Below are 20,328 nucleotides of genomic sequence, written 5' to 3' on the forward strand. Positions count from 1 at the left end.
GGTAGTTGCTGAACCAACAAGATGTGATGCTATTTTAGATTTGGTATTGGTGAGTAGTGAGGACCTGATAGAAGAACTGGTTTTAGAGGACAGCCGTGGTTTGAGGGATCATGAGCTAATTCAGTTTAAACTAAATAGAAGGATAAACAAAAATAGATCTGCACCAAGGGTCCTTGATTTCAAAAGAGCTCATTTTAAAAAATTAAGTGAATTAGTTAGGGAAGTTGACTGGACTGAAGAACTCAAGGGTCTGAATGTGGAGTAGGCTTAGAATTACTTTGTCAAAGTTGCAGAAGCTATTTGAAGCCTACATCCCAAGCAAGGGGAAAAATTAATAAGGAAGGGTTGCAGACCAAGATAGATGAGCAAGGATCTCAAACAGATGATTAAAAGGAAACCTACAAGGAATGGAAGATGGGCGGGATCAGCAAGGAAAGCTACCTCTTTGAGGTTAGAATGTGTAGGGATCAAGTGAGAACTGCCAAAAGCCAAGTAGAGTTGGATCTTGCAAAGGGAATTAAAACCAATTGTAAAAGGTTCTATAGCTCTACAATAGGAAAAACAAACAAGGAAAGAAGTAGTGGGACTGCTAAATGCTGTGGTAGATGGGGTAGAGATTAAAGATTGTCTAGGCATGGCCTGATACCTAAACAATTACTTTACCTCAGTTTTTAATGAGGCTAATGAAGAGCTTAGGAGTAGTGGCAGGGTGGCTAATGGCAACGAGGATATGGAGGTAGAAATTAACTACATCTGAGGTGGAAGTCTAATTCAAACATCTTAATGGGACTAAATCAGGGGTGGAGGGAGACAGATAATCTCCATCCAAGAATATTAAAGGAAATGGCACATGAAATTGCAAGTACAATAACAAGGATTTTAATGAATCTGTAAACTTGGGGGTTGTGCCCTATCACTGAAGAATTGCTAATATTGTTCATGTTTTTTAGAAAAAGGTGATCCAGGAAACTATAGGCCTGTTAGTTTTACCTCAATTGTATGAAAGGACTTGGAACAAATTTTGATAGAGAAAGCTGTTAAAACATAGAGGTAAATAGTAATTGGGATAAAATACAACATGATTTTACAAAAAGTAAATCATGACAGACGAATATGATCTCCTCCTTTGAGAAGATAACTGATTTTTTTTTTTTAAGACTAGGGAAAGGCAGTAGATCTAATCTACCTTGATTTCAGTATGGTATTGGAGAAGATGGGGATTAATCTGAGAATTGAAAGGTGGATAAGGATCTGGTTAAAAGGGAGATTACAGTGGGTCATACCGAAAGGTGAACTGTCAGGCTGGAGGGAGATTACTAGAGGAGTTCCTCAGGGATTGATCTTGGGACCAATCTTATTTATTTAAGATTTGTATTACTAATCTTGTCACAATAAGTGTGTGTTAATAAAATTTGTCAATGACACAAAGCTGGGAGGTATTGCCAATACAGAGGAGGACCGGACTATCATACAAGAAGATCTGGGTGATCTTGTAAACTGGAGTAATAAAAATGGGATGAAATTTATTAGTGCAAAGTTCAAGGTCATGCATTTTGGGGACTAACAACAAGAATTTTTGCTATAAAATGGGGATTTAACAGTTGGAAGCAACAGAGGGGAAGAAAGACCTGGGTGTAATAGTCTATCACAGGATGACTATGTGCCGTCAATGTGATGTGGCCATGAAAAAGTCTAATGCAGTCCTAGGTTGCATCATGTGAGGTATTTCCAGTAGAGACAGGGAAGTGATAGTACCATTATACAAGGTACTGATGAAACCTCATCTGGAATACTGTGTGCAATTCTGGTCTCCCCATTTAAGAAAGATGAATTCAAACTGGAACAGGTGCAGAGAAGGGCTATTAGGATGATCTGAGGAATGGAAAACCTACCTTCTGAGGAAAGACTCAGACGTTGACTTGTTTAGCCTAACCAAAAGTTGACTGAGCAGAGATACAATTGCTCTCTATAAATACATCGGAGGGATAAATACCAGGGAGGGAGAGGAGTTATTTAAATTAAGCGCCAGTGTGGACATAAGAACAAATGGCTATAAACTGGCCATCAACAAGTTTAGGTTTGAAAATAGGCAAAGGTTTCTAACCCTCAGAGGAGTGAAGTTCTGGAACAGCCTTTCAAAGGGAGCAGTGTGGGGTAAAAAACCTAACTGCCTTCAAGACTGAGCTTGATACGTTTATGGAGGAGATGGTATGATGGGACTGCCTACAATGGCATGTGGCCCATCAGTGACTACCAGTAGCAAAAATCCTCAGAGCCCTCCCCATCTAGTGTCTCTTCTCCAGCCGCTGAGTTACTACACAGAATTCTTTCCCAGGTATCTGCCTGGTGGGTCTTGCCCACATGCTCACGGTATAACTGATCAGCATATTTGGGGACAGGAAGGAATTTTCCCCCAGAGTCAGACTCACAGAGACCCCAGGAGATTTTTGCCTTCCTCTGCAGCAAGGGTCATGGGTCACTTGCACGTTTAAACTAGTGTAAATGGTTAATCCTCTGTAACTTGAATTCTTTAAACCATGATTTGAAGACTTCAGTAACTCAGCCAGAGGTTAGGGGACTATTACACAAATGGGTAGGCATCAAAGGGGTAGCCGTGTTAGTCTGTATCCACAAAAACAATGAGGAGTCCAGTGGCATATTAAAGACTAGCAGATTTATTTGGGCATAAGCATTTGTGGGTAAAAAACCCACTTCTTCAGATGCATGGAGTGAAAATTACAGATGCAGGCATAAATATACTGATACACGAAGAGAAGGGAGTTACCTTTCCAGTGGAGAACCAATGTTGACAGGGCCAATTCAATCAGGGTGGATGTGGTCCACTCCCAAGAGCTGATAAGGCACTGTCAATATGAAGAGAGGGAAAATTGCTTTTGTGTGAGCCAACCACTCCCAGTCCCCATTCAAGCCCAAATTAATGGTGTTAAATTTGCAAATGAATTGTAGTTCTGCAGTTTCTCTTTAAAGTCTGTTTTTGATGGTTTTTTGTTGAAGAATGGCTACTTTTAAATCTATTATAGAATGTCCAGGGAGATTGAAGTGTTCTCCTACTGGCTTTTGTATGTTACCATTTCTGATGTCTGATTTGTGTCCATTTATTCTTTTATGTAGAGACTGTCCGGTTTGGCCAATGTACATGGCAAAGGGGCATTTATGGAACATGATGGCATATATCACATTAGTAGATGTGCAGGTGAATGAGCCTCTGATGTTGTTGCGGCTCATGTTGTTGGCCACTCTGATGGTGTCGCTAGAGTGGATACGGGGACAGAGTAGGCAGTGGGGGGGTTCCTGGGTTAGTATTTCTGTAGTGTGGTGTGTAGTTGCTGGTAAGTATTTGCTTCAGGTTGGGGGGCTGTCTGTAAGTGAAGACTGCCTGCCTCCCAAGGTCTGTGAAAGTGAGGGATTGTTTTTCAGGATAGGTTGTAGATTGTTCATGATGTGCTGGAGAGGTTTTAGCTGTGGGCTGTACATGATGGCCAGTGGCATTCTGTTATTTTCCTTGTTGGGCCTGTCCTGTAGTAAGTGACTTCTGGGTACCCCTCTCGCTCTGTCAGTCTGTTTCCTCACTTCCCCAGGTGGGTATTGTAGTTTTAAGTGGGTAGGTGAGGTTCTATGGTCTGCAATGTACAGAAGGTCAGACTAGATGATCATGATGGTCCCTTCTGATCTTAGTCTTAATGTAGTCTCTATATGCTCCCTTTTTTGTTTCTCATGATTTGTGCAGTAATCTCTCTGTTTTGTGTACTGTTAGTAAATTCTATAAATAGAATTTTCTTCAAAAAGTCATTTATGGGAATATCCTCCAAATCACCTTCTTGTAGCATGTTACCCAAGAAGGAATCTGTGTAGTACAATAGGACCTGCTCTGCCTTACTTCAGCTATGCAGACAGGAGAGTGTTTGTTTGAATTTAGCATGCTGGAACCATTGTCTCATCTCATGGACCCAGGGAGATTGAACACCAAGAGTGCAAAATGATGTGTCCCATACAATGGAACATAAGTTTTAGCACACAAACACAAAGCCTTTAAAGATTAGATGTGTTTGACTACAGATCTTTTAATCAGAAGTTATTGGGCTAGATGTAGGGATCCTTGGATGAAATTCTGTAACGTGATATGCAGCAGGTCAGAATAAATGACCAATAATGGTCATGGTCCCTTTTCACCTTAAAATGTGTTAATCTTTTAATAGGAAGCACTGTATAGTTGGTTTTGGTTTTGTTTTAAATCATCAGCACTTTGCCAAAGAGAATTGGTCTGCTTGGGGCAGTTTTAAAATAGCATTGTAAAATAGCTTTTCTGAAGTGAAGCAATGCATGTTAGTTGTCAGATTTTGAAGATGTTTGTCAGTAATGGTGGGAAATATCAGTGATAAACATGGTTCTGTTTAGGACCAGGGAAATCTATAAAGTCTGTAAATTATTTTTCTCTGATGCCAAAACCAGTTGAGATGCAACAAAATCTGACAAAAGGCCAGAGTCTGGAGGAATGATTGTGCTTTGCATCTATCATTAGGGCTTATTTTGCACCTGAGAAAATTCAGCATTTAAATTGAGTTTGCCTTCAAATTCAGATTGTTGATTAGGCAAGTATTTTGGAAAAGAATGTAATGTATAGGCCAAATGATTGATGTCTGTGCTGCAAGAAGCAACAGACTTGTTCCTTTATAAAATGCTCTAGAAAATATTTGATTTTCTTTTGCCCATGATACTGCTTGATATAAGTAAAGATATAAGCAGTTACCTGTGTCACATCTCATCTTACCTTGATTTTATGTCTTTCCAGCAGATTGCCAAATTGAGGCAGCAGCTCCAACGCAGCAAACAAAGCAGTCGTCACAGTAAAGAAAAAGAACGTCAGTCACCGCTCCATGGCAACCATATAGCAATCAGTCAGACTCAGGTAAGCAGTTCACTGCTAGTATCAGCAACCATTTTTTTTATTTTTATTTTTTATTTAAACAGAATTAAGTGATATAGCCTTCTGTTTCTTTCAATTTTGCCTTTGATTCCCTTCCTGTGTTTTAAGTCATGTTGAAATGCTTAACACAGATTGATGTTATGGGTGCTACTAGGATTTTATCCCGAAGTCACAATCATATAATAAAAAAAGAGAACTGTGCCAAGAAAGCAACTTATGCCTCCTGTAAATGTTGAAAGATACCCTTTAAAAACTCTTCTCAAAAATACCCCTGCAGTCAGACATAGCATCAGCAAAAGGCTTCAGTGGTTGAACTGAGACTACTTGTTATCTCCTTATGTCCATCTGACCACTGCCAGTTAACTTCCTGGGAACACTGGCCGTCTCTCACCTCCAAGGAATGCCATTTCTGCCAGTGCAGCAGCTGGGTTCTGGGAGGGCAAGCTGGTCTTACCTACCTTTGTTCTTTGCTCCATTGGATCACTGGTACTGAGATGTTTGGGATCTCTGGGTCCAGTGGCAGTCTACTTCCACATACCTCCATAATTTGAGGATGTTAAAAGATCCCCAGAAACTTACTCATCACCATGGCCAGCTGCAACATTAGCAAGGACACATCTTTACAGCAACAGAGAAGGTTAAGGGTAACTTGATCACAGCTTGTAAGTAGCTATATGTGGAACAAAATTTTGATAAGAGTGTTTTCAATCTAGCAAATGAAGGTGTAACAAGATTCAGTGACTGGAAGTTGAAGCTAGACAAATTCAGACTGGGAAATAAGGCAGAGGGTTTTTTTTAAACAGTATGGATAATTAACCATTGGAACAACTTACCAAGGGTTGTGGTGGATTCTCCATCACTGACAATTTTTAAATTTAGATTGGATGTTTTTCAGCAAGTTGCACTCTAGTGCAAACAAGATTAATTCAAGGAAGTGCTGTAGCCTGTGTTATGCAGGTGATTAGATTAGATCACAGTGGTTCCTTCTGGCCTTATAGTTAGAGCCCTGCGTAAATCAGTTTTTATTTTTAGAAAATTCACTACAGCGTAAATGGTAAAGTATTTGATTTCATAGAGATCGTAGGAAATGAATTTTACAACTAAATTTAGTCAATTTGGAGGATGGAATGACCTTTAGAAGCAACACTAGTGAGTTTAAAAGATGGAATGAAACTGACTAACATTACTTGTAAGTAACACACTACTAGCTGCATTTGTTCTCACCACTACTAAGTGCCCCTTTCCAATCCTCCTATCCTCTTGACCATTGCTGCATCTCTTCTCCCCTCCCACCCTTTGCGCTTCTATATTCCTTCCCCTAAGACAAGCATCTAAATTCTGCTCATTCCATAAAAAATAAGTACAGGCAGCTTCAGTTTTTCAGTGTAAAAATTTTTTTTTGTTTAATCCCATCAAATGGGATCTGCTGTACAAGTCCTCTCCCTCCAAAGTGATATGCTCAATGCCATATTCTCTATCATACCACATACTAACATGTCTTCTTTTATAACATCCCACCACTTCTTGGGCAACCTCTCTGTCTTTTTCCTTCTGTCTTGATCTGGTGGACTGTCTTACCACATAATAGTTAGAACTGCGCTTTACATGACCAAAACATCTGAGCCTGTACTCCCTCATTTTATTTTCATATATGAATGTTACATTGAGCATGTACCTGTCTGTTTATATTATTTGTTGAATAGTTTGAATGTCACATTGCTTTAACGTACCACGTTCTTTATGTGGTCTTTCTTGCTTACCCCAGTCATCCATCTCAATATTTGCATTTTTGTGGAACAGATCATTTGTTCGTGTTTCTTCTTTGTTATTCGATACTCAACACTATACATTAAAAATGGACAAACTGCTGGTTTATAGACTTTCCCCTTTAATCTTATTGGTATCTTCCTATCACATACTAAACCGCTTATCTCTCTCCATTTGAGGTAGGCATTTATTAACCTAGCTCTAATTTCATCCTTCGTTTCCCCTGATTCAGGAACCCAGATACTTGAAACTGTGTTTTTGGTATTCTCTGCCCATTTAGTTTCAAGAATAATTTTTCAGTGTTCACATTATTAAAATTACATATTATATACTCTGTTTTTCCTCTGCTTATTTTGAGCACGTCTCTCCAACACACCTCTCCATTTATCAGGATTTATTAGTGTACAAAATAACCATTTAAAAAAAAGTCAATTGATAGTCAAGTTCTTGCTTGGACTAGAAATGTATGCATTTTTTGTCATCCCCTTCCTCCTTCCCACTGTTTGTGTCCTCACTTGTTATGGTATGTCCAGATTTAGATTGACAAGGTGGATGAGCTAACATACTTTATTGGACCAACTGCTGTTGATGAATGAGACAACCTTTTGAGCATACACAGCTTTTCTTCAGGTCTGGGTTCGGTGTAAACTCGAAAGCTTGTGTCTCTCACAACAGAAATTGGTCCAATAAAAGATATTACTTCACCCTCCTTGTCTCTCTAATACAGGGGTTCTCAAACTGGGGGTCAGAACCACTCAGGGGATCGCAAGATTATTACGTGGGAGGTTGCCAGCTGTCGGCCTCTACCCCAAACCCCACTTTGTCTCCAGCATTTATAACGGTATTAAATTTAAAAAGTGTTTTTAATTTTTATATGGGGGGGTCGCACTCAGAGGCTTGCTCTGTGAAAGGGGTCACCAGTACAAAAGTTTGAGAACCACTGCTCTAATATCCTGGAACCAACATGGCTTCAACATCACTGCAAACAAATTTAGGCTGGAAGCTCTTTCGGAATAGGGACTATTTCTTTCTTGTCTGTAAAATGCCCTACACAATTATGGTGTTGTATAAATAAATGTTTCTCTTTCCTTGTTCCTTAATACTTGTGAAATGTACATGGAAACAAGATCTTGGTTCTTTAGTATATCTGTTCTTTAGGGTGTCTCAAGAAATCATACGTGTGAGTTTAATATGTCATTTCCAAAGCAATCAATAGTGATGGCACAAACACGCATTAATGTGAAGAGCATAAAGCAAAAACTAACAAACTTCTAAACAGCATTTTCAATGCTAATGTTCTTAGTGTTGCCAAAATAAACTGGAGATTGGTGGGAAAGCGAACAAAAGAAATACAAGCATAATTCTGAATTAAAAAAAAAACAAAACAAAAAACAAACCAAGCATAATCTCAAATGTAACTTTAATCTTACAATTATAAATTAATGTTTCCGTAGACATACTAACTCTTGTCTTGTCTGCATTAATTGCCAGTCTTCTATGAGATATGTAGTAATAAAGTGCTACATGCTGTGAGAGCGTAGAAAAGGGTGTAGTAAAAGCATAAAACAGTACACAGTGCAATTTAGTCTGAACTGTAGAAGTATAAATAGTTTTGTTCCTGTTCATTATATTATTTGCTGAATACTGTGAATGTCACATTGCTCAATATTCACTGATCACATAATGAAAGAACCTAATGTTACGGTAACATTAATTTCCAGCCTTTAATTCACTTGTTTAAATCAAGAAGTTAATATGGTTTTGAGGAAAGGCATGCCTGTATTTATTTGAATGCCTGATCTTCAAATGACTAAGTGGATTCTCTTCTGATTTTGAGGTAAAAGCAATATCTGGAACAAACATGGGAAAAGGGTGTAGTTCTGAAAATAAAGGGTTAGAATGAAAGTTTCATTTTACCTTTACTATAAACCAGTCAAAAAAGGAAAAAAAAAACAAACCCTGCATAAAGAGATGGTTAATGTTGCATGGCTAGGCACTCAAATGTCAGGAAATTCCAGTAAAACACGAGCATGCATTTGGGCCAGTATACAAAATAAACCAGCAGTGTCTCTAAAGTAAGCATATACATGATATGGGGAAATTACAAAGAAGTGGTCTGACTGGATTTGTTTTTTTTCTTTACATTTTTCTTTTTACTTCTTCTACCTATTTGAAGGCTTTGTTTGTCAGAGGTTTTTCTCCCTTTGCATTCTGTATGCCACACCTTTGCATTCCCTAGAAATTATACAGGCACTGAAAAGCACTGCAGTAAAATATTTCATATAAAATTCTGTTGTTCACTTTACAAGAAAAAATAGTGATGGACATTAAATGTATGTAATCTTTAATTTCTGTCTCTCTATTTTCTTAGTGGTAAGTACATTTTTTAATATTCAGTTCACAAATTAAAGATGAAAATGAGCTTCTCTAGATTTTAAAATGAGTGCATGATTCTTTAATTCTCTGTCTATAGATTTTTAAAAATATGACAATGACCTCACTAATACTGACCCAATGTTTCATCTTCCAAAACTCTCCAATTTTAAAGCCTATATAATATTTTATCTCATTGACCTTGTAGGCTTCTATCTCAAGATCAGTCCCTATGCCACTGTCAAATATTTCAGTGCCAAAATCAACTGTTTCACGTGTGCCATGCAATGTAGAAGGAATAAGCCCTGAATTAGAAAAAGTATTCATTAAAGAAACCAGTGGAAAAGAAGAAGTATCCAAGGTAAGGTTTAAGTTTTTGGGGTGTTTTTACATTTTTTATGATCAGAATTTAGTAACGTGATGTGAGAACCTTCGAAATGACTGAAACAACATAGCTTTATATCTAGGATTGGCTTGAAAATTTTCCGTTAACTTTTTCTATGGAAATTGAGGCTTTGGCTAAATAGTTTTTTTTTGTGAAAAATATCTGCTTTCCACAGAACATTTCAGTTTCATCAAAACCCCAAATATTTCAGCTAAAACCTAAATATTTCCATTTCATGTGGCAGAACTTAGTACAGTAAGAGCTTGTGTTATCTGGCACTTTACCAACCTGAAAGCTCTAGAAACTAGAGCGCCGGATCCGGGCAGCACTCACCTCGGGCGGTTCCCTGCAAGCAGTGACATGTCCCTGCTGCTCCTAGGAGGAGGAACAGCCACAGGAGCTCCATGCGCTGCCCCTGCCCCACCCCAAGCACTGGCCCCGCAGCTCCCATTGGCTGGGGACCGCGCCTGTGGGTGGAGGCAGCACCCAGAGCCACCTGGCCGCATCACCGCTTAGGAGCAGCAGGGACATGTCACTGCTTGCAGGGAACTGCCCGAGGTGAGTGCCACCTGGATCCGGCACCATGAAACCCCTCCCACAATCCCACCCTCTGCCCTGAACCCCCTACCGCACCCAAACTCCCTCCCAGAGCCTGCACCCTGCACCCCTTCACAACCCCACCTCCTGCCCCGAGCCCCTGACTGCATCCAAACTCCCTCCTGGAGCCTGCACCCCTTCCTGAGCCCCCTCCCACACGCAGACTCCCTCCCTCTTAGTTAACTGGAATTTTTGACTTACTGGCAACCCTCATTCCCCCAACATGCTGGATAACAAAGCTTTTACTGTGTCTGCTTTTGCAAAAGGTCATACAGTGGCTTTACGTACATGAGTTTTGAGGTGCCAAAACCTGGTATTTATGGTCCTTCATTATGGTGATAAACACAAAAAGTAGTAAAGTAATCCTACCTTCTCCAGAGGCTTATTCAAGGCTGTTCATATATTTTGCATTAAATCTGGTCTTCCAAGGCTTGCGTTTTCTATTTAGAAGTGGCCAATATTTTGACAGTATTAAAAAACAATACCAAAAACAATACACATATTGTCTTAGTGTTATCTCCTAGAGTGTATATTACTGTGCCACTGCCGCTGGTTAGAGTTGTGATCTGTTAAAGTCAGAGATCATTATCAATTTGTCTGATAAATACATTATTCTTGGACTCTAACATCTTATTATTGTACATGCTGGGCTTTATGCTGTAAGTTGCTTGAAGGCTCTGCCTCTGATCCAGCGAAGCAGTTAAGCACATAAATGTTTGCTGGATTGGGGCCAGAGAACTCAGCAGTGACCCTATCTTCCAAAGGCCTTGCCAGATCTAGAGTTTCTTTTTGTGTCCTAAGAATCATAAGTTAGAAATATGACCTTTAAGTCTAGTATAGCCTTTTGCCAGTGGAGATTTGTTTAGTATTACACAAGACACTTCCTTGTGCTTTGTAAAGTCTAATTTAAAATGTCCCAAGAGAAGGAACCTCCATCACTTTCATGCATATATTACTCCACAACTTAATACATCTCACTGTTGGGAAGTTTTTACTAATATAAATACTTAAAATGAAGAGAAAAATATAAATTATCCCATTTCTTCTTGTTTAATCCCTTTATATTATCTTAAATAACTCTTCTCCCTCTTCATTGATGAACTTCAAAGTAATCATTTAAAATAATAGCCTTGACTGCCTTTGGGAGAAGTTGGTCTACTGGCTTATTTTGCTACTATAAGAAACTAGGTGGACAAATATTTCTAGAATATCCACTGTCCAGTATAGTTATCTAGTCAAGTAATGCATATTTAACTCTTAATATTTGCTTGTATGTCAAGCCCTCCAGATCCCTAATACATTTTGTTGCTGTACTGTGAACCTCTTCCAATTTCAGTGTCTTTTTCTTGTAATGAAAGTTCTAAAACTGAACAAAATATTGTAAGTGCAGTTGCATCAGAGCCATACTGAGGGTGATTATTATTTTCTTGCTCCACCGCATCTATATTTGCTGCTCAGAATTGCATTGTTCCTTTTGTCTGCAATAATGCATTGCAAATTCATCTCTATGTGGTTTTTCATTATCATTCCTAAGTTTATATGAGCATTACTGCTTTCAAGAATTCTCTCTCCTGTTGAATAACTATATTTTGGATTATTTTTCCTTAAATGTTATAAAATGCATTTTATTTTTTGCAGTTTCTGATTTTTTTATATGTTCTCTTATATTTTTTGTCATTTTTTCCCATCTCTTCCCAATTTATCTGTGAATTTTGTCAACAAGCTCTTTATTCTGTTTTTTTTTATTATCAATAAACTTTAAATAAGACTGGGTACAATGCAGGACCAAATTAAGCCCTGGGGTACATGGGTGCAGCTCCATTGACTTTAGCTGAATTATCCTTACATCAGAGCTGAAATTTAATCCACAGATTCAGTTGATAATCTATTAAACTTCTCCCCCAATTTGATACTTTGATATTTATCATTATATTCTGTTTGTCTTTCAGAAAGCCTTTTCAATCCACATAAATCTTCACATGAATCAGTTTGAATTAATTAATACTTGTATTTGCAGAACACGCTGTACTAGCACACAAATAAATTGTTTCCTGCTTTCCTTGTGCTACCTTAATTTTGTAAGCATATTTTTAAAAAATGAACATTTACGTTAGTTTGCAAGGTATATTCTGTTTCACCCCATGCTGCTTATTGCTTTTGAGTCTCTAGAACAGGGGTCAGCAAGCTCTGGCACGCAGCTCACCAGGGTAAGCACCCTGGCGGGCCGAGCCAGTTTGTTTACCTGCTGCGTCAACAGGTTTGGCCAACTGCGGCTCCCACTGGCCTTTTTTTCTTGTTAAAAAGTTAAATATTAGCCATTTCTGAGTCCTTGTTAATATTATCCCATCCTTATTTATTAATGGACTTGATTTCTTTCTACTACTGCTTCCTTTCTTAATGCACATATGAAAGCCCTCTATATTCCTCTTAGCTGCTGTTGGTTCTCCTCCCCTGCCCCCTTTTGGCTAGCACTAACCCATTCTCCTTTTTGCAGTCTGTTTTGCCAGGAAGCCTTAGCTGTATTCTTCTTTGGTTGCTCTCCCTTTCCATTTATAGTATGAACTATGATCAGTTTCTTCCTGATAGGGGCGGCTCTGGGTTTTTTGATGCCCCAAGCTCCGAGAGCGCAACTGCCGAAGTAGGGGGAGAGCGGGGAATAATGGCCAGAATGCTGCCCCTGGAATTGTGCTGCCCAAAGCACATGCTTGCTTTGCCTAGAGCCAGTCTTGCTTCCTGAAGCCATGTGTATGGATTTGGAGGCTGGATTTTGTCATCTTAGTCTGCAGTAGATGTACAATACAATGTGTTTATGGTAGCTGGAGTGGAGTATTGAAATTATTTAGATGAAAAGCATGATCAGCCTCTCATGTTTGATGTATGGAAAATCAGGGGTGTCCAGTTACAGGGCATTTTTCTACTTGTTCAACCAATAGACAAATGCCCAGCAGCTGGACATTGTTTTTCTGTACATTACATATAAATGAACATATCTGATCTGAAACCTTTATATAAAAGCTTTTAAAATTAGAACAATTTTAGCTGTATAAAGATGTGACACTATTAAAAAAAAAAGCCATCCTAGAAAAGATTAGACTTTTAAATGTTCACTTTACCCATGTATTTTGTTTAAATTCCTAATACTTGTGTAACAAGAGAGAAAACTAGTTTGTGTGTGTCCCTCTGTCCAAGGAGTCAATCCTGTATTAAGATATGACTGTTTTCTAAACTCCGTAAGTGTGAAAGATCCTTGCAGTATCCCTATATCTCCTGTTTGAATATTCACTGGTTTCATTTATTCTTATTCCAAGGGACTCTTGGAATGCACTGTAGATTTTTGCTTTCACTGGTCTTGACTATGTCTGCTTCTACTACAATGTTGCTCAGCTTCACTGCTATTATAAGGGCAAAGGCAATTTGTATCTTGTCTCTGCCTTTATGTTCCAGCCTAGGTGGTGGTTTTAAATAGAAAACGTTCTAACTTTGAGAAAGGAATATTTATTTCCTAAACAGCTATAAGATATGTGGAAACTAGATCTCTTGTGCCTATTATATGTATACTGCATCTCAGTAACGTTACTAGCGCTCAGAATGTAAGTGGCTTCCTTCTTAAAGAATTAAGACTACCACTGAGTGTAGTTTATTGGTGAATTTTAATGGAGTACCTTGAGAAGGGTATGCTGCTGTCAGATTGGCCATGTCTTTATCTCTGCTTAAGGGACTTTTTTGCAAGAAAGAGAGGGAGACAAATAGCTGTCATTGTCTGGGCTCAGTTAGCATTCTGTCAGTATGCAAAAGGCTAACACACATGACTTGATTCTCTTACCAAAAACACTCTCAGTACAAAAATGTTCATGTAGTTTTCCATGAATTTATCATTATAAGAAGTAAAAGCAGCTGTTGTGAATTAATTATTTCATTTCTTCAGTTTAAAATTGTGAAGACCTCAATTTTTAACATACTTCATAAACTATAGGTATGGCTCATGGAAAGTAATTTTGAAACACTGATTTAAGTTGTTAAAAGCCGTTCAGGCTATTTAAAATTTTTTTATTTTTATTTGCTGGAATTTAAAAACTTTGCACAAAAAACATTAAAGTGAAAGTTTACAGTTGGTATTTTTACAGGGTTTTTTAAAATTGCATTCCTCAGTACAGTAAAGAGGCTTGGATTTTATATGAAGGGGAAGTAGAATTCTGCAGAAGAAAAGTAGTCTCTGAAATATCTGTGGGCATTTTCTAATTAGTGAACACCATTTAACGTACATAGAATAGTGTCTGTCTAAGAATGAAAATTTTTATTTTCCATAATCTTAGTTTAATGGCAAGGTGAAATATTTTGTATGTGATATACTTCCTGACTGCACAGTGGCATTTTTGCCCCTCGAAATTTAAGTATTTAAAACTGACTTATTAAAGATATTCCTGTTTGAGGTGCGATTTTTTTTTTCCTTTTTACATACTTGTTAATCTTCTTTATAGTGAAATCTAATTCCTGATTAGTGATAAATGTTCATCTTTAGAGGAGTAAGGTGAAATGATGTTTTCTCAATAATTCAGAGAACAATTGATTGTTGTTGCTAAATGAAGCATCTACATTTGATCTGTTAACGATCATTATAAGAAAAATGTGTTCTGATTGGGCCCTGAAGGTGTTCGTTTCTTGTGTTCAGACATCATGTCGTGACATGCTGTGTTGGACATTTACCAAGCACTTACTGTTGGTGAAAGTGTAACCATTTATGTTTAGAGTTTTCTTTCCTGAGAAGCGGTGTACTCTATATATTGTGGCAAAGTTCCTCCTCTCCTCTAGTAGGTCCTGCGTTTATTGGCGGATTTCCTCCCCTCAGTGGTCTTCCCCTTGGATGAAACCCACAGTCTGGATCAACTCCTCCTATGTCTGATTAGGAGTAGCGAGGCTTGGGGGGAACCCAGGCCCGCCCTCTACTCCGGGTTCCAGCCCAGGGCCCTGTGAATTGCAGCAGTCTCTATAGTGCTACTTGTAACCGCTGCTTGACCGCTACAGCTCCCTGGGCTACTTCCCCATAGCCTCCTTCAAACACCTTCTTTATCCTCACCATAGGATCCTCCTGGTGTCTGATACTACTTGATTGTATGGTGTTTCCTCAATCCTCCAGTAGCACACCCTCTTAGTTCCTTGTGTCTCTGACTCCCAGCTCCTCATTCACACTTCCTTCCTCTGGCTCCTTCTCCCTTGACTGGCATGAGGTGCCCTGATTAGCCTGTCCTGATTGGCTGCAGGTGCTCCAATCAATGTAGCTCTCTCCGGTGCCTTCTAGAAAGTTCTTAATTGGCCCCAGGTGCCTTGATTACCCTGGAGCAACTGCCATTTTGGTTCCCATGGTACTAGGGATTTGCTTAGCCTGGGACTAACATACCTGTTCCTCAGTACTTTCCTGTAGCCATCCGGCCTTGCTCCATCACAATATATATATATATAAAAACACAGTTTCAGTTAACAGTCTCACTTTCATATGATTTGATTGCAGCTTTCTTTTTTCCATGCACAGTGGCATGTGAAAAGAAAAGTGAAATATAAGCTAGGTAGTCATAATTTTTACCCATGTTATCAGTAGCTTTAGGAAGTTTTTACTGTGAAATATTTAGTCTATATAATATTACATACAAAAACACATTGAAAGAACATTATTAAGGTTATAAAGTGAAAGCACTCAGAAGTTAGGAAATGCCAGAATTAATGCTGTCTGTGCCACAGAGCTCCTATGTGGTGCTAAGCAAGCCATTTGTTCAAAGTAAAAGTCCTCTAGAATTTTTTAACAAGGGCAAAACAATGCATTTTCCCCTAGCCTCACTCTCAGAAATGGCTGAACCATTTTGGCTAAAATAAAATTTTAAAAAATCTCTTTCCTAGTCCTCACCTAAATGAGACTAAAATTGATGTGTGTTTTTATTGGTTTTATTTGTTCCCCACTCTCCTGTTTTTAAGTGCAATATAATTCAGATTTTTAGAGCCTTGCGTGGATACACAAACATGTATCCGCATCTGATCCACAGTCCGCGAAAATTAACTGTGGATTTGGAGGGCTCTACACTGTGTGTCAGGCTGAGGCTCCGAGGCAGCCCTCCTGCCAGAGCCCGGTCAGAGAGAGCCACATGAGCAGCTGTAGGAAGCCTGCATGGAGTTGTGGACCCTCCACCTGCTCTCGGCCAGGTGGGGAGCCTGGGGGACGGGGACACAGCTGGGGAATCCTCTCAGTCCCTCCTCCTGCTCCACCTGCTCAGGCCCCCCGCCCAGGGCAGGTGGAGGGTCTGCCACAGCTCCCCACAGCTGCCCTCCCAGCTCTTATTGTGGCCAGGCTGTGGCTCTGAGCTGTCTCCCTCTTCAGCCAGAGCTGTGCTGGCAGCTGTGAGATGCCACAGTGGACCCTCCACCTACCCTGGTTGAGGCGCCTGAGCAACCCCCTGCCAAAACTCCCTGCCCCCCAAGCTCACCACCCAGGGCAGGTGGAGACACACAGGGTCCCCACACCTGCCGGCACAGCTCTCCTGGACCCAGCTCTAGCTGAGGAGCGGCTCTGAGCTGCAGCCTGTCCACGGTAAGAGCAAGGCAGGCAACTGTGTGGAGCTGTGTGGGCAGGGAGTGCCCCTGCCCCCCAGCCTCTCTGCCCAGGACAGGTGGAGGGACCCAGGCTCTTCACAGCTGTCTCCGCAGCTCTCCCCGACCCAGCTCCAGCCAGGGGTGGGGTATGTGTAGACCCTCCACCTGCCCTGGGTGTGGGGCCCAAGCAGCCCCCCGTCCCAACCCCGCTGCAGATATAAAGCGGATACCCACAGGTTTGCAGGGCTCTACAGATTTGACTGGAGATGTTGAAAGAACACTGTTCTCAAAGACAAAACTATATACCCGGGGGGAAGAATAGCAAATGGGGGAGTACACCAATCTGGTTTGTCATTGTCACCAAAAGGGGAGTGGGTAGAAGAGGCTTAAACAGTGGACCAGAGAATGGTAAGCCACAGTTGAAAAACGTTACGTATTCTTTTAAACTAAGCATGTAACATACTATTATATTTTCATCTTTCATTGTGCTCTCTCACCAAAACTAGTTACACCAAAGCATAAAATCTTATCCGTTGGAGATCTTTGTTAAGGTGATTTTTTTTCCTTTTGTAACAATAGTAACTTATTGGAAATAACTATACTAGTGTAATCTCTGTTTAACAAAATTGAAAAGTTAAGCAGTTATTTATTTAACATTTTGTTACTTTAAAAATACCTTAGTATTTATTTAAGCAGAATAAATCTTAGCACACTAAGATAAACTGCAATGTATCTAGTCCTGAAACTTGTATAAGAAATATAGTTGCAGCTGCAGTTGTCCTGGAGCAAAAGAGTTAACGTGCATTTTATCATTCTTTCCTTTTTAAATAACATGCTTGGTTTAGAACAGTTCTTTGTAGTCAAGACCCGAGTCTTCAGTGGGAGCTTTGCAGGCTGAAGGCTTTTAGAATCGGCCCTTCCTATGTAATCTAAGCGTTGTTTCTGTTGCAGCCTTTGGATATTCCTGATGGTCGAAGAGCACCGTTGCCTGCTCATTATCGTAGCAGTAGCACGCGTAGCATTGATACACAGACTCCCTCTGTCCAAGAGCGCAGCAGCAGCTGCAGCAGCCACTCACCATGTGTCTCTCCCTTTTGCCCTCCGGAATCTCAGGATGGGAGTCCTTGCTCAACAGAAGATTTGCTATATGACCGTGATAAAGGTGAGAGTTGAACGGTCCATTTGAGCATGTGGGCACTGGGATAGCATGTGGTGTCCTGCATTTACTACTACCTTCATTTTACTCATTACATCAATTTTTTGTTGTTTTGTTTGGTTGTTGTAGTGGGATTGCAGATGAGGATTCATCTTAAAACTGGTTTTGTTTGTGTACATATGTTTTTCCCCTCTTGTTTGTGAAATTTCACAAACATCTTCCATAAATATGTCAGAGGAGCACAGCAGAGTCATAAGTACATATGAAGGTATAGCAGGAAGAATGCAGAAAGCACAATGTATATGTTCAAAAAAGTGTTTCGTAAAGGAGTATATAGAATCTGTATTCATCTTATGAGTGGATTACTTGCTGATCAAAATGGTGAATCTGATTGGTTATGAACCTTGTTCAAAATATGATTTTGCATTTTTCTAACATTACATTTGTAACTAAACTGTTGCGTCTCACTGGAAATAGTTGGAACTTGCTGATGAAGAACTCAATTTGTATTTGGCTGCATTGCATAACCAAACAGGATTTGTGAATGACTTCTTAGTTAAATTTTACATTAAAACCACTGCCAATATCTTTCACTTTTCTCTGTCGAGGTTGTAAATGGCAGTGGAACTTGGTAGGGTTCCAGTATTTGAAAGAGTTAACAGATAAATTATGTAGTACACAAAGATGTAAGTAGCAATACTGTACACTGTAGTATCATTAGCCTTCGTAGTAGTAACAGCACAGATGCTGGAGAGAAAATGTCTTGTGTGAATGGGGAATCCCAGCATTCATAAACTTAATTTCCAGTACCTACAGAGTGACAGAATAGTTGTTTAGTTTCAGTTAAATATCTAATTTGTTTTGTGATTGGCCAGTTCATTCGTTGTTTTTTGTTCCCCAGGTTATGCTTTTAGTAGTTTGTCTTTTGTTTCCTGATCACCTACTACTTCTACAGATGGGAATTTTGCTCAGAATATGAGTTGGCTCACTAAACAGGAGATCTATTGCATCTGTGGTACCATTGTTCTGTCAACTTAAAATATTTCTGTAAACCTGAGTAAAAATTGTAAAATGCCCCTATTTGACTGACCAAAGAGACTGATTGATTGATTGTTTGATCAGGAATTTTAATTTAGAGGTAGCCTGTTCTTGATGCATTATTTCAATAGCTGTGAATTGTTTAGGAAAGTTTCCAAAGTATTGTAGTGTTACTCCTTTTCAGTCCGTTCTTGCTATAGATTTAAAATAAAAAGCAAAACTTATTTCAGTTAGATATAAGTAAGCATTGTTAACTCAAGAAAATGTCAGTTTTAGAACAGTTTCCTATACAGCATTAACAAATTTAGGCTTCTATCGAAACATTGATTTTTATTGAGATAACTAACAAGTTTACAGTTAAACACATGCATAAATGTTTGTAGAATTACTAAAAATGTCTAAATTGCCCTGATGTGTATGTGTTTGGAAGAATCATCAAGTAGCCTAGTAGCTTTGGCATCACAAGAGCCCTCTGTTTAGGAGCAACTTTGGGTGTCACTCCTGGAATGAAGTTTTAGCATTTTCACAAATCTGATATGTGGATTTTGGGTAATAATGTTTGCTAATTGAATGGCTCGATGGCTTCTGGGTGACTGAAGTCTAAATGGGCTAAAGAGGCAGACTCCATTTTGGTGGGAGGACAATGTGCGTCTGTGAAAGGGTCAGGCAATGGATTCCACAGAGATAATTTGTATAAGGTTTCTGAATGTCTTTAGTAAAAACTCATTTTATTTTTGTAACTAAGATTTTTGGAATTGATTCACTAGTGTGCTAAGTGCAGTACAATGCTGGGTGGTGCAGTTAAGGTTTTACACTCTTCCCTGTGTATATTCTCTGCTTATTTTTTTATTAATACATCTTTTAGTATTATATAATCTGGATACAATAAGATTGTCTTTTTATGGGGAATACTGACTGTTCTTGATCCTGAAGAATGTTACCTGTCTGTCTTTAATTCAGGAAGAAAGGAATTAATTATAGAACTGTTTATCATCTAGAAAAGATCAGACTCGCATAAAAAGTATTGGTACAATGCAGGAATTGGCCTGGCTCCAAAATCAGCAGAGACCGGGAGGACAAAAATAGATAACCCTTTTCATTAATGGGCAGTTTATCTGCAAGTTCTGTGTTGCTTTGTCCAGGTCAAATTACTAAATAGACTGCCACCATCAAAAACATTCACAGTTTAAAAAAATTAGTCAACTCACAGGTAAGTTTGTTCAAATGTATTTCCTCAAAACACACACACTAAAAAGCGAAGGGGAAAAAAAAAGATTCAATTTGTAGTTAGGAATGCACAAATCTAAACTTGACAACAAATGAAATGAGTATTCACATTCTAAAGGAAAATCTTTTATTTGTGTGGAAGTATAATACAATATTTTAAGAATGTGGGCTTTTAAGATGATTTGATTTTTTTTTTTTTAAGTTATATGTCTTGGATATCTCCTGGTTAGAAAATGAAGACTAGAACTGAAGTATTTTGTTTCA

At 39.1% G+C, this 20,328-nt stretch overlaps 2 protein-coding genes across 4 annotated transcripts in view; one reads left to right on the forward strand and one right to left on the reverse strand.

The window, feature by feature from the left end:
- The window catches only part of GLCCI1 (glucocorticoid induced 1), a 104,179-nt gene that overhangs the window by 75,405 nt on the left and 8,446 nt on the right, over positions 1-20,328 (forward strand). Inside the window, exons 4-6 of one of the 3 annotated variants that reach the window (XM_039523082.1) lie at positions 4,811-4,927; positions 9,294-9,446; positions 17,595-17,805. In XM_039523082.1, coding sequence (XP_039379016.1) covers positions 4,811-4,927; positions 9,294-9,446; positions 17,595-17,805 — 481 coding nt within the window. The remainder of the gene's footprint in view (positions 1-4,810; positions 4,928-9,293; positions 9,447-17,594; positions 17,806-20,328) is intronic. The other 2 variants (XM_039523084.1, XM_039523085.1) reach the window with 2 other exon arrangements.
- The window catches only part of ICA1 (islet cell autoantigen 1), a 124,838-nt gene continuing 123,442 nt past the window's right edge, over positions 18,933-20,328 (reverse strand). Inside the window, exon 17 of the transcript XR_005593763.1 lies at positions 18,933-19,031. The gene's annotated coding sequence lies outside the window, so the exon portion shown is untranslated. The remainder of the gene's footprint in view (positions 19,032-20,328) is intronic.

The sequence above is a fragment of the Mauremys reevesii genome, linkage group 2, assembly GCF_016161935.1.
Source record: "Mauremys reevesii isolate NIE-2019 linkage group 2, ASM1616193v1, whole genome shotgun sequence".
Taxonomy (NCBI): domain Eukaryota; kingdom Metazoa; phylum Chordata; order Testudines; family Geoemydidae; genus Mauremys; species Mauremys reevesii.